Raw genomic sequence first — 14,490 nt, forward strand, 5'->3', positions numbered from 1 at the left:
ACATTTCTCATGGCTGCAGTGCCACCCTCGTAGTAATGAGACAAAAGGGGAGAGGCACAAACTCTGATCAGGCCAGATTCAGTCCTCATGTAAAGCTCTTTTATAATTAGAGTTGTCTCTCTTAGAAACACTTTGAACAGTAAACCTCTATTAATTTCAATGAACAAGGTACAAAATCACTCAATGATAACAACAGCAAATTAATTGTAGATGAGCGCAATTATGAGCACATACAATGCTCAAACATACAAACAACTGTAATCCTAAAGAAGCAGAAAAGCACCTTTCCTGCCCAAACCATGCTGTCAGCAATTAGACTTCATTTGTCACACAGCAAAACAATCCTGTGAAGCCAGACTGCTTCCTAACTAATCCAGGAATTTAGCCAAAATGGCTTTAAACAAGAGAGAGATGCCACAAGTACCAAGAACTTTTCAATAATGCATCCACCAGCTGCAGGATTGTTGCTGAATTCATCTGCTTTAGTCAAGCAATTCATTAAAAACAGTCAAAGTCCCTTTTTGTCCCTTTCTGGTTGAGGTCTAACATTGACTGGCTTGGCACAGGCACAGCAACCCCTTTGAGTTTTAAAGAAACATTTTGTGTTCCAAGTGCAGAGTTTAGGGATGTTGACAAAAAACCTGGGATGGAACCTATTTAAACAAAACTTCTGGAAACTGTCATCTTTCAGATAATTGTACCTTTCTAAAATTAAGCTGCAACTAGGCAGCAAATCTTAAATTTCCTGTGATGGACTGGCTGGTGCCTCATTATTTCATGAGTGGTACAATAAAAATATGAAATCCTGTTTTCACTTGATTTTTTGGTATCCACCCTGTATATATACAATTGCTGTAAGAAAGCTGCTTTGTATTTGGGAGTTTGAGGATGCTTCAGTGTTTTATTAATTTGGGTGGTCCATTAAATCCTTTGATGTTCCATGAACCGTTCTTCAGTTACTCATTACAGAAGTTGTTTGAATGGATAATGTAGCATATCTTATTGGAGAGAAGGTTTATTTTTGTTTTGCTTATCTTATCTGTTTTACTTATCATTAGTCATGAGTTTATGGAGCAGAACTTGGCAAAAATAGAATAAATAACAGTGATGTACAGACAACTGCTCATTTTTATGAACCTTTCTGATAGTGCATTAAAAACATGTTTTATTTCTGTTTTAGAGCAATTCCACAGAATTAAGATATAAAATTTGGGGGGAAAAATGGAAATTACCACTGAATTTGTTCTCTATGAAACATTTTAAATTCAAGAGTCTCAGTACAACTCTAATATGGAACAGAGAAATGGGTAATAGAGCAATTTTGGACTTTCAATAAGCTGAGAAAGAGGATTAAAAGATGCAATGGAAAAGGCAGTTTTAAAATAGTGTATTAGACTTGAACAATATATGGGGTTTAATGCTGCTGCTTTGTTGTCTGGAGGTAAATACAAGAAACAAATTACAGTGATTCACATCAGCTGAGTACAAAAAGGGACTGACATGCCTGCCTTTGTGTGGGAAACATGAGAAGAATGGTTCCACAGGAGAAGACAGGAAGAAAAGGAATACAGGAGTAAATTACAAAGAATTACTAGAAAAAGCTGAATACAGTTAATTGGAATTACTGTATAAATACCTCAGAAAGAAGCAGTGGGAGCAGTTCTAGCAAGTACCCACCCTTGGAACAAACTTGTTAAAAAGACAAAATCAGAAAAGTTTCTAACTCCAGTCTTCAATATTGCTCTGAGCTTCCTAAACTCAGACTTAAAGACCTCTCAGCTGCTCCTTTCACTTCTGAAATGACAGAGGTATATCATTTCACTTCTTATACTACCTCTAGTCCAGCTACTGAATCTCTCTAACATGAAAGAAAGGATTGCAGATCATGTAATTTTATAGATTCTCCTCTAATCTGGATATTTAGTCTTCTGCTGCCTTGTTTTGCATATTTCAATCTTAACATCTTTAATACATAATCAAAGAATTTTGATTTGCCATTTTTCTTATGATTTTCTTCTTCCCACTAAAACTGTTTGACACAAACATTAATAGACTTTATCTTATCAGCTTCATCATTGACTCTTCCCTTTTACTGGAAGCCAAGGGAAAATCTTACAAAGAAGAAACATTGATAAAACAGCAAATCAAAGCTTTGCTGGTATTTTTTTTTTCTTTCCCTTGTTCAATTTTTTGATATTCCAATCCTCTCCCCCCACTTACACAAGACACGCCTTTTATTGGCATTTCTATAACAACCCTATTCTTTCTTGAGAGAAATGCATCTTTTTGCTATTTTCTCCTTTTTGAAGTATCCCCCAGTTTCTGGACTAGACAAGTTAAATGGGGATATGATGTTATGGAGCACAGGGTTTGGGATCTACATTCTTTGGGACAAAAACAGTTTCCCCCACAGTGGAAAATCCTCATCCCATGGGGGAGAAAGTTCTCTGCTCTTGGCTCTCCCTTGGACAAAGGTGTAGCTCATCCTTTACTGAGCTGAATGCACCTAATAAAGACAGAGAGCAGAATTTTAATGTTGAAGTAAAGTTCTATAAATCTTCCTTCAGATGAGAGTTGTACTACACCTGCCAATTTGCCATATGCTGAAAAGTATCAGAACAAGTTGTTCTCCCCAAATTTTGTCTGAAGGCTGTAGCACAGATGCTCCTCTTTGTTTTCTCTTCACATTTTTTTTCCTCTTAAAACATCTGTTTTCTTTACCATTTTAAAAGGAAGAAAATGGCTAAGAAAAGAATACACAGTGTGAAAATGTAACTGGCACCCATTCTCTTCTTCACTGGGAAACAACCCTCCCAACAATGACCCCTTTGTAAATACAGAAGAAATGCTGTACACAGATTTTTTTTTTCCCCAAACCAGAAGCAGATTTCCTTGTGACCCTTGGTTTTCTGAAATCTAAGAAGGCTGGAAAAGCAGCAGAACCCCCAAGAAGATAGCATGGACCAAAGTGCAGCAGCTCCTCCTCCCTGAGGCAGATTTTGGGGTTGAAAAAGAAGGTACACAGGGATGAACCTCTCCAACCCCAGCCAAAGCACCTTCCCTGCCTGCAGTCTCTGTGTGCAGTGGGCAAGTCCCCACAGAGACCTGCTGAGGGAAGCAACATGATAAATTAAATGTTTCATCCCTGTTCAGAAGCAACACCGGTTCTGAGTCTTTGGAATTCTTTCCTCAGGCTTTCCATTCAACCAAAAGAGCAGAAATGTTTCCCTCTTAAGAGGAAAGTGATAAGTGTGAGGCTCCAGAAGAGGGAACTCTTGGAAGTGTTCATTATCCTGCTCCTTCAGCTGTGGGACTCAATGTCTTCCTCCAGTGCAATTCTCCCCATTTTCATCCTCTGGGTTCATTTTTAGCTTCATTGTGCTACAGACAATTAGATACAAGAACCCAAATGGATGCAAATCCAGGGGCCTCTTTTAGGAAAATGAGGTGGTGCTCTGCTCTTTCCTTTAGGAAAACTAAAGGGTAGCTTCTAAACTGAAAAAGTCCAGCCTGTTTCAGTCCATAAACAAACCCCAAAAGAATTCTGGTCTGTCAGTCACAATCATCCAGGGAGAAATGAGATGGGAGCTTATCTCAGAAAACACTGGAGCTTGTACTCACTCTGTTATGAAAAAACATTCTCAGTGATGCAACAAACCCATATGTTGTAATGACTCCAGCTTGAAAACTCCAAATCAAACCCAGAAGCTGTTTCTCCTCAGTTGCTTGAGGTGCTGGGGAAACAGCTGTCTGAGGCAATCTGGATTCAGTCCTACAAAAAGTCAGTATTTAACATTTCTCACGTAGGGCTCATGAAGAAAAAAAAAAAAACAATGGACCAAGACAGGAGTAGCAGTATGCAGAATTTTAGGACTTAGCTAATTTTCTTCTGATTAAAAAAAACAAAAATAAAGGAAGAAACTGAACAATCCAATGAATGAAAATCTGTGTCATTTTTTGGGATGTAGCACAAGGAACAGAGCAAGACTGAGATTATCTTGCAGTCACCAACCTTTATGGTAGACAGACAAAATTGAATTGAAATGGAGATGGCTGTCCCATTTTGGCTCTGCCATGTCATGGACAGAGAAACTAGAAACTATCAGTAGTTTCCTTACTGCATTTAAAAAGACTTAAAAAACACTCAAAGACATTAAAAATATTATGAATATTCAAGATCCAAGTATTTTCTATTGTAACTTGAATTATATATTATTCAAAAAGTACAGTTCAACCCTACAAGTTCTTCATAGCCACAATTGCTACTAATTTCTAAGAGTAAAAGCCTTCTTACATGACCTAAAATAGCTGTGTGCAATCACAATAAAACCAGAATGCCTCAAAAACCAGAGGACTACCAAAATCAACAAGAACATTTTGACTGACTTTGAATCAGGATTTTATTGCAGAGCAACAGAAAAAATATTTTTGTCTGACCTCCCTTTGGATTGTTAGGTTACCCTTCAACAATATACAGTCAAGTAAGGCAGGATTTTCTGTTTTGGGTTATTTCCATCCTTAACAGTTTCAAAAATGTTCTGAATAACTTTAAACAAGGTGAATGTGTGGGGTCTGGAATATTTCATATACATTTTCTAGATCTTCATCAGAAAAGGAAAACTGCAGGACCTAGTTTTTTATTCCATAGTGTATAGCCTCCTAATGGAAAAGAACCTGATATTTATAAAATGATTTTTTGTTTGTTTGCAGGCTATTAGTGACCTATTAATGGCAAGTGACTGTCAGCCAGCCTTTAATTATAAACCTGTATCAGTTCAAGATGCTGATCTTGGGGTCAACTCTGGTCTTTCCAGAAATCTCTGCTGGTCCTTGGGAGCTGAAGTGAAGCCTCAGCAAGAGACAAACATTTCACAAATAGTGCAAAAAATTATTAGAGTACTACAGAAGTTTCAATTCATAATTTGTAATCTGTGATACTACAAAACTTGCAGTCTACTATTACAAAAATAACATAGGTGAAAGAAAAAGTAAGAAAAAACCTACATTAGGCATTACTTGAAATATGATTGTAAACAAAAAAACTAAGGAAGCACTTATTCAGCAGCCTTTTATAAAGTCATAACAGATATTACAGCCATGGGAAGGTGCTGAAAATTATCAATATATTAAAAATGCTTCTCTAGGCATTTTCTGTCCATCCATAAAAATTTATAACATGTCATTTAAAAACCACTTCAGATCTCTCTTTAATAAAAACACACATTCCTGAAAACATTACCACAGCACAATCCTTTGCCCACTAGTAAAAATAGAGCATCACTGAAATTGTGAGTACAAACTCATAATTTATAAGTCAGCAAGGAAAACCAAATTTCTTCTATTTGTCCATTCTTCAACACCTAAGTATTAACCATGGGAAGTTTGAAATAATTTTTAGGTGGTGCTGTAACAGCAGAAATTCTTGACATGTGTCCACCTGAGATGGACAAAGAGCTGAGACTTGGAGGGGCAGGGAGGGTGTTCAGCCTGATTTGTGTCCAGAGTTGGACAGTTTTATTCATACCATATCATGAACCACAAAAGCACAGTGTTGTTAATTCAATACTTAAAGCCTAGGCAGTATAGATCAATGAGATTTTCTCCAGAGAATTATGACATTTCAGGTAAATCAATTTAATTGCTAAATTGAGCACATTAAGCACAGAGGATCTCACCAAAATATCCATCACTTACACTTCTGAGCCTGGAATTAAACATCAGAAAAACATCCTCATACACATAATACACACAAGAAATGCTATTCTGTGATTTCTAGAACATTAAAAAAATCAAACTGGCTTAGAAATAATTCCAGCAGTGTGACCAAGCTAGGTTTGGCCTAAATTAAAGTGAAGACATTTTAAAGTACTTTATAATCTTCTATGGAAAAGATTCCCTCCCCACCCCTAAAACACAGCAAGAAATTAGAGGCTCTTTTCTCAGGAAATCTGTGTCTCAGTATTAGTCATTAGAGAGGTTCTCAGAATATATAATTTTAGATAAAAATGCTGCAGGTTTTTTTTTCCTTTCTTTGACTGTTACTTCAAAGTCATTATTGTTTGCTATGTTGCTCTCACTGCCTTTCACCATTGCTGCAGTGTTTTTTTTTTCTCTTGAATGACTCACTTTTAATTTGGGATCCAAAACACCTCAGTGTTTTTCAAACTTCTTTTGGTCAGTATTTATACCCACTCACTTTTAATCATCTTGTATCAGTTAAGCTGAAAGCCCATTCTTCATTTTGATAAATATTAGCAGGGGAGGTATTTTTTTGAATCAGGCATTTTGTTTCTTCACCTTTCAGTTTCAGCTAATTAATGTGTGCATTGAACATCACAAAACTCTGCACTCACAGCCAGCCTGGCCTTTTGCAAAAACTGACCAGCTGTTTATTTTCTGGTTTTCCTGCAGTTTTCAGTACCTACCTAGGAGGCTCTGATCAATGCATGTTCCATTCATCAATGCCTTTCCTTCTGGACAAGCACATGTTGCACCAGAAGGGTTGAGTAAACAAATGAATTCACACGTCAGGTCCAAGCAGGGGTTAGGCACTGTTTAAAAAGACAAAACATTAGAGGCACTGATTTTGATTCTTTTATTAAAAAAAAAATTAGAACTATGTTCTAAAGCTAAGAAAAGATAAATAATTAGATAGAAAAATTCTGATACACTTCCCAGGATATCAACAGCCTCGAGTCTGTGAACACATTCCCCAAACAGCAATGGAAGACCCACAGAAGGACAGAATTTATTCCATTACCAAAAAATCTATTGGTACATGGAGTAAAAAATTTCATCTGCTTCTGGCTAGAGGGATTGTTATTCATCTCTCTTCTAATTTTTTTTATATCTCAGTTACAGTGCAGGTACAAAAGGCATTTGTGTACAAATTTGTCCAGCATCCTTTCAAATGGGTGCAAACACATCAAAATGATATTAAAAAAATATGACTAAATCTATTTTCAGTTTGTACAATCAGGCTCTGGTTTATGCTTGTAAAACTTGGTTGCTTTTCCCCCCCTGAGGTTGAATTTAAAGTATTTACAGTAATTATGCTTACTCACAGTCCGTTTGTTTGTAGCGGTGAAAAATCAAGGCACTTTTTGCTTTATCAACATCCACACTTAGATATTCTACAAGGCTCTTGCCAAATTTGTGCACTCTAAATGCACCATTTTTAGGGCCTGCTCCATATATGTAATCCTCAAAAATGTCAATTCTATGTGGATGCAGTAAACCTTGAATAAAAATGGATAGTAAATACAAATACATATTCACATTCAAATAATAAACAACTTTTCAAAATAAAAAATTCAATTCATTACTGTGATTAACACCTAAGGATATTATTTTTCAGACAGCTTGTTTGGTCCTCACAAAAATTACTTTCTAAAAAAAGCCATCTTCCTCAAAGGAACCCTTCCCATTTTGCAGACAACTTAAATTTCAAGATTTTTATTTTCAGTTTTCCACACAATTGAGTTTCAGAAACTGGCTGATAATTGAAAAAAAAGAAACTGTGTAGTAACAACTCACTAATTAGAGCAGACTTGTTCTACTTGTTGTAACTTAGGTACAACACTTTAACTAGATATATGTGACAAGGAAGAAAGAGGTCATCTTGCTTCACATCAAAGAAATTATTCTGACAAAACATTTCTTCAGCTCCTTCCTAACATATTTGAAATGCTAGTTTTTGTACTACACTTGTTTTAATTTATAATTATAGTAAATTAATACAAAAGAAATTGTTAACTCTACCAACTCCTCATTTTTAAGAGCTCTGAGGGCCTCTAGGCCACCAGTTGGATTTCTGTGTACAACTGGCTGTAGAATTTCTCATTTCCCCTAATAAGGCAATGGCCTCTAACTAAAACTTCTTTGCCTGGGATGCATCTCTTCCTGAAGCCATAAAGAATCAGAATATATTCCTTGTGATACCTTGTGCCTGCCATTTTCTCCATTTACTCTAAAAATGTTTTTTTATTTCCCTTGTACTTAATTGCATCAATCAGCCTTTATTTCTTCCTATTGTTCTTTCATGCTATCAGTGCTTGGCACCCAGTATTTCATTTTCATTAAAAATATCAATAAATTCTAATTAATTCTTATAGGCCTGTTTAATTCAATGGGTTGAAGGTTTTAGTCTCATTGCAAAGCAATTTCTAAACAGCCCCAATTTTCCTTTGCTCCCATGCTAGAGGAGATTGTGGTCAAATCCCTACACCCAAAGTGACCTCTCTTCAGATGATTAACTTAATGTATATTGATACAAATTGTGGAATAGAATCCTTTTAAACAAAAATAAGATGTTTTCAATCTTGTCCTGCTCAATTAGGATTATGGGAGATTTCTCCTAGTATATTCCAGAATATTCTGGGTTAAAACACTCAATAGCACCAGGTGTAACAACGCCCTGACAATTCTCCAGAACCAGCTGTGCACTAAGCAATCCTCCCCAAAAGGCTGCTTTCAAATCTTTTTTTAATGTGCTCCTTTTATTTTCTACTCAAATTTCATAAATTTCTTACTTAACAAATTGTTAAAAAGCCGTTGTGCAATTGAAAACAGTTTGCTTCACCAGAATCTCTTTTTTTTTTTCATCAAAAGGGACTTTCTTCATTCACATTCTGTTAGCAAAATTCTGTGATTACTCAGTGACCTGAAAGCCAAGCCCATTATTCTCCCAGAACTGATTCAGCCCAACTGTTCTACAACCCCTAAAACTCCAGTTCAGCACAGGCAGCTCTAATACAAGTGAGATCAAGCCTAAATATTAATCACAATGCTACTCAGTAATACCTATACTTGGAGATCTGTGCATATCATTGAATCTTTGTCCCCCTAAGGTAATTTTATCAGATTATCTTAAAGCTGAAATTATCTTTATCTTATCTAAAACACTTGCTTGGATAATGTTTGAAGCATTGTCTAACAAAAGCACAAACTATTACTCAATAATCACTGCTCTTTGCTTTTTGCTTACATAGTGTTCTGAATAGTGAAACTTCAGCCAAATAAAATAAAATAAAATGAGAATCACATTATACCAAGGCTCTCCATACCTTGCTTTGTGCTCACAGACACAACAGAGTCAGACCCATCAAAAAGAACACTGCCAATAACAGATAACTCAAAATCAGCCCAGAACAAGCGCTGGCTGAACGGATCAACTACGAGACCTACAAAGGAGATAAAGTTCAAATAGGAACGTAAAACCTGAAAAGAAAATTAGTATTTTTCTATAACTCTACATTTTTATGTCATTCATATTCTCATGTACACAAAATGTTGTGGCAATGAAAAGATTTGACTGGAAAACAAAGAGAATAAAATATTACAGCTCCCACTTAAACCTTCCCCTCGGGGCAACCATGGTTTTTTGCTTTCTTCACCTTACTCTGCCCAAGGTCAGCACCTTTTCTAACCCATTCTCCTCAGCAGGTAGTGCTAGAAATACCAGGAGGGAATTAAATATAGAGTCAAATCCTCTAACCTATTCTCCTAACCAAAATCTAATATGCCAATTGCACCAGTGTGATCCTGTGTTGAAACCAAGGCATTCAGAATTCAGGGAGACTTTGCACCCTGTTTCCACACTTATTTAATTCTGTTCTCATTTTTATCACCAAGACTTCCCATTCAGTCTTGCAGAATTAAAAATCAGATTATTTTAATTACATTACTGCTGCAAGACTTAAACAGCAATATTGGAAGATATATAGCTATATATATATATATATATTCATCTGTATATGAAAAGAAAAAAAAAGAGAATGAAAGATCAATGGCATTATAAATACCCAGCCTCCAGGCAATAATCAAATAGTTAAATCAATAGTCCATGCTTCACAGAGGAAGATTAAATGGTTAATATGCCATTTTAGGTCATGTCAAACACTTCAGCCTGAAGAAAATATTGAAAGCATAAAATAATTTCATTCTGAGCTTTTGAAGTTGCAGCGCATCTTTAATAAGAATGGGGAAAGGTATTTTTCTTCCTATTTATGTAAGTAGGTAAGTCAGAAAAAATACATCAAAAGAAATTATACATAACAGCGAAAATACTCCTCTTCAGGTCATAAATTAATCAGCTGCAGATAGATGAGAGGAAGTGGAGAAAATCTGACTCACAGACCAGTGAAATATGTTTACATTTAAAACTCCATTAAAAAAACCCTCTTTTAAAGAAACACTGGCATTCAGGAATATGGCTAAAGAGAATAATTTCTGGTAAAAGGCAATCACAATGTGTCATTTCTGTGTGATGCATGGGACCTGTAAGGGGCATGCTTTAGAAGCAGTTCCCACTCTCCAGCTTTAAATTATTCTTTGCATTTTAATGAGAAGATTTAAATACAAATTAATACATACCTAGCATTCTCAAGGTTCTTTCATGGTATCAGAGATAAAGGTATTTCTATTTGTTTTATACATACAACACTCCTGTGATAGTCATTTCTATGAAGTCAAGCCCAAATGTTCAAACTCTCCCTCCTTCTTATTTGAAATAGGAAAGCCATATGTGGTAATCAATTTAAGAACACTGTAAATAATATTAGTAAATCCCATTTGGGAGGAAATTTATTAGTTTGAACTCTTTCTTTGCATTCCCTCTATATGGGCCTGTGTTAAGGATCTGACAAAAATTTTAAAAACTCCATGAACATCTATTTTCTACCATGAAGGAAAGGAAGAAAACACAGAAGGATGTTAATAAAGGATTTTCAGGCAGTAAATACAGGAAAATGCCCATTTCTTGGGTGTTTTGTCAGGTTGGGTTTTTTGTTTGGTTGTTTTTTGTTTTTTTTTTGTTTTTAACTGAGAAACTGAAATCTTCCTGAGCTAGTGAGTACCAGGTATTTTGGAAAAATGAGTTGTTTACCTGTAGGTCTTTGCAGGTTCTTTTGAACCAGTATCCTTCTGAGAGTGCCATCCATAGATGATTCCTCTATGTGAGACCGGTCCCCAATAACTGTCCAGTACATCATCCTGAAATATTAAACACAAAAATTAGGCTGAATGCCTGCACAGAGCCTCCAAATACTTCACTGATGCTCAATTTTTTTGTGAGCCTCTCAACATTCCTGGCAGAATGGAGATCTTGGTCTACATTTAGGTAAGTTGAGCAGGAAATTAAAGCAACAACTTGGAGAAGTTTAGATAATTGCAGACATCGTTTCCTTTCCCTTGCTGCGTTTTGCAATTTTATCGGAATTACCAAACCAGAGTGGTGTTGGAGGATACATACCCCTTTTTAGGATTGACAGCAATTGCATATGGCTCTCCTGCAATGCTGGTGAGGAGCCTGGTGCAGTTGGGTCCCTTCAGCTGTCCCACATTGATGGAGTACCTGAGGCTGGTCCAGTGAGTCGTGTAGTAGCTGAACCAATGCATTCGGGAATGATCAGTCCAGTAAATATTCCCAGCCACCCAGTCCACAGCAATGCCCCTGGGCCTCTTGAACTCTGGACACTAAAAAGAACAGATGGTGCAGTCACATTTGTGGAAATGGCCCTTCACAGCAGCTGCACAGCCACGAATTTGTGTCGTTTTTTTCAGAAAAACTGCGTTGGAAAGACTTAAACTGCACCTGCAGGAGTTCAGCTCTGAGGGAGCTGCTGCCACCTCTATTCCATGCAGAAGAACAAGTCAATGCTTCAAATCTGTTTTCTCAAGTTTAAGGCTTCCCACATTAGGGAAAAGTCATTTTGACATCAACTACTTGAACTTTGATACTGAAGCAAACAAGTGTTTTGGACTGTAATTTGAAACCAAAGGAAAAGGAAGTTTTAAGATTATGCAGCTATTTTATCCATGGTATGGTGTTCCATAAAATTCCCACTGTATTCATGAATATTCATCTTCACACACAAAAGATGTTTGACTGATTATAACATTAAATTTATCAACTGCAGGATCTCTTATCATTATTTTTTTCACAATCATTAAGGCTTAGCTCTGAAAGATGGTTCTGAGGACAGGAGTTCATATTGCAAATAGGAGAGCTATATGAACAACTCTAAAGTTTACTGGAATTCCTGCAGAAATGAGTATTCCCTGTAAAACAGGATTACCCAACTCTTTCTAACATGAATGCAGTGTATAATAAAAACCTCAAGACCATCATGAGCTAAATACACATACACTTGTTTGCCTATTTACTTATATCAAGTTAAATTATGAAAAAAACCCCAGATATTCCTTAAAAATGAAACAATGAAATGCTACTAAGCCACATAACTGAAAACCAGGAAAGAAAATGCTAAGATAACTGGTTTTCCCTTAAGTGTCAGAGTTCCCTAATACCACAAGATATTTGTAGACTATTTTCATCATAAAATAATGGTCATTTCATTCTCTAGGTGAAATAACAGGACCACAAGGGTGAATTTAGAGAGTTCATTGCTCATAAGCTTTTTAATTCTGCAAAAAATTCATTGAAGGTATGCATTATAGATATGTAGAACCTTGATTTTCTATTTAGGGGAATAGTAAAGGAGCAAAATCAATCACTGCATTTACAAAACAGTAATTTGTTAGAAACACTGTCACTGTTGATTTTTAAAGCTAAATAAAATATTGTACCATAATTCTTTGGTATGAGACGATGATAGTGGTGGCAGATGCTTCCACAAATAACAGAATTTTTTAAGTGTAGCATTTGCATATAACAAACTTAATTTCTTTGTTGCTATCCAAGCAACATTCACAGAAAGGACCAGATACCAAAAAAGAGGTATTTTCACATAAGACAAACTGTATTTTTAGTCCAAACTCCTTTTAATTCTGGGCAATATTCAGGCACCTGAGTCAAGAAACCTCTCATGCCTGGAGATCTCTTTGGATACTACAAGGATTAATGGCTTAGAATGCTTACAAATATTAAGGCTTAGAATGCTTACAAATATTATTTTAAAAGGAAAGCAGCTGTCATGGCCAGAAAAACCTCTCATCTTTTCTTTTATTTTGACTGTTCAAACCCACAATTTACAATAAGACTCTTTTTTGAGAGCCTGGAAAGACCAAGATGAGAGTTGCCAAGCAGAATGAGAGATGGTTCCCAAAAAAAGGTGGTTCTAGAAGCAGATGAGACATCCTAAAAGAGACATCCTACAAAAATTGGGGAATGAGGGTGGGGTTTTGTTGAGGAATACTGACCCTGACTCCTCAACCAGACAGGAAAACTCTGGTTTCAGTTCCAGTAATGCTGGGGGAATATTAAAGATCAAATGAAGAAGGAGATGAACAGAAGAAATGTCAAGGAGCCATCTGGTTCAAGAGATTTTAAAAAAAGAGGAAAAAAAACCCACGAGCTGATGCTGTGGCTGTGTAATTTCCAGTTGTGTTGATTAAGTTGCAGCTACATCATATTTCTGAGCTCTTCTGCATCTTCTCACACTGTCTAGTAAAATTGCTAACTGGAAATGAGCTCTTACCTAATAGCTTATTTGGATTATGTTAATTTTGAAGAATAATTCTGCATATAAAATAAGGATGAAAATACAGGAAGAAAATCACATTAATGTTTTCTACAGTGATTTTAGCCCACTTTGATGGTAATTATAATGTACTACAACTTATTAGAAAAATTGGGGTTTGAAAGCTAATTGCCTTTCACAGTTTGGAAGTCTCTGCACAGCTACAGACCATGTCAGTTCAATGACTTTTGATCAGAACTGCTGTCTTTTGTAAATTCTGTTTTCAAGGTAAAGAATTAATAACCAAAAAAAAAAAAAAAAAAATCAAACCCCAAACAAACATAAAAAAAAGAAGCTGCAGTAACAACTTGGATCTGGAAACCTTTTTCATATAATGGCAGATTACAGATTTTCAGCCCCTAAAGTTGAGTTTGACTGGAGAAAATGCTTTGCACATGCAGTAGGAACACATCCCTTTGCAAGGTTTAACAGGAAGAATAAATGGCAAATCTCATTTGTATCACAAGCAGTATTTAATCTTATTTCTTTTGCAGATATTTTGGGTATGGAATTGCTGTGGAACAAAGTAATGTTTTATTTTGCCTCTTCATTAAAAAATAATACATTAGCTAATGTTATACTACTAGAACAGTAAAAAGAAATTAAAAACAACAAGATGTTCAGAATTTCGCCCACCAAAACACAACATTTTTGTTGATAGATGAGCATCCCAGTGGGTGTAGTAATTCACCAAACCACCACTGGTATTACATAAAGTAGGATCATTTACAAACCCCAACCAGCTGATTCCAGAAAGAGCCTTCTGGGTATATAAACTTTATCCAGACAGAGCTGTAGTTCTAAGGCAGAACCATAAATTCCTGCTGTTTGGGGAAAATGGGCTGGAAGCAGTTTGCATTCACAGGGGGGCACTGGGCCCTGGGGCAAGCGTTGGGAAACAGAGTGGGCTCATCTCAAGGGTGGTTAAGGGCTCTTGTGAAGTTCCCAGAACTCTGGGGCTGGAGCAGGCTGGGGATAAACTGACTGGATACACCACAAAACCTGTGCT

General features: G+C 36.2%; 1 protein-coding gene across 5 annotated transcripts in view; it reads right to left on the minus strand.

The window, feature by feature from the left end:
* Positions 1 to 14,490, minus strand: part of LRP1B (LDL receptor related protein 1B) — a 637,687-nt gene that overhangs the window by 36,941 nt on the left and 586,256 nt on the right. For all 5 annotated transcript variants that reach the window (XM_071435460.1, XM_071435459.1, XM_071435457.1 and 2 more), the window contains 5 exons: positions 11,252 to 11,475; positions 10,886 to 10,992; positions 9,066 to 9,182; positions 7,065 to 7,238; positions 6,426 to 6,551 (listed from right to left, as the gene is read on the minus strand). In XM_071435460.1, coding sequence (XP_071291561.1) covers positions 6,426 to 6,551; positions 7,065 to 7,238; positions 9,066 to 9,182; positions 10,886 to 10,992; positions 11,252 to 11,475 — 748 coding nt within the window. The remainder of the gene's footprint in view (positions 1 to 6,425; positions 6,552 to 7,064; positions 7,239 to 9,065; positions 9,183 to 10,885; positions 10,993 to 11,251; positions 11,476 to 14,490) is intronic.

This window comes from Agelaius tricolor, unplaced genomic scaffold (assembly GCF_023055355.1).
Source record: "Agelaius tricolor isolate 1412-34295 unplaced genomic scaffold, bAgeTri1.0.p SCAF_10, whole genome shotgun sequence".
NCBI classification, from domain to species: Eukaryota; Metazoa; Chordata; class Aves; order Passeriformes; family Icteridae; genus Agelaius; species Agelaius tricolor.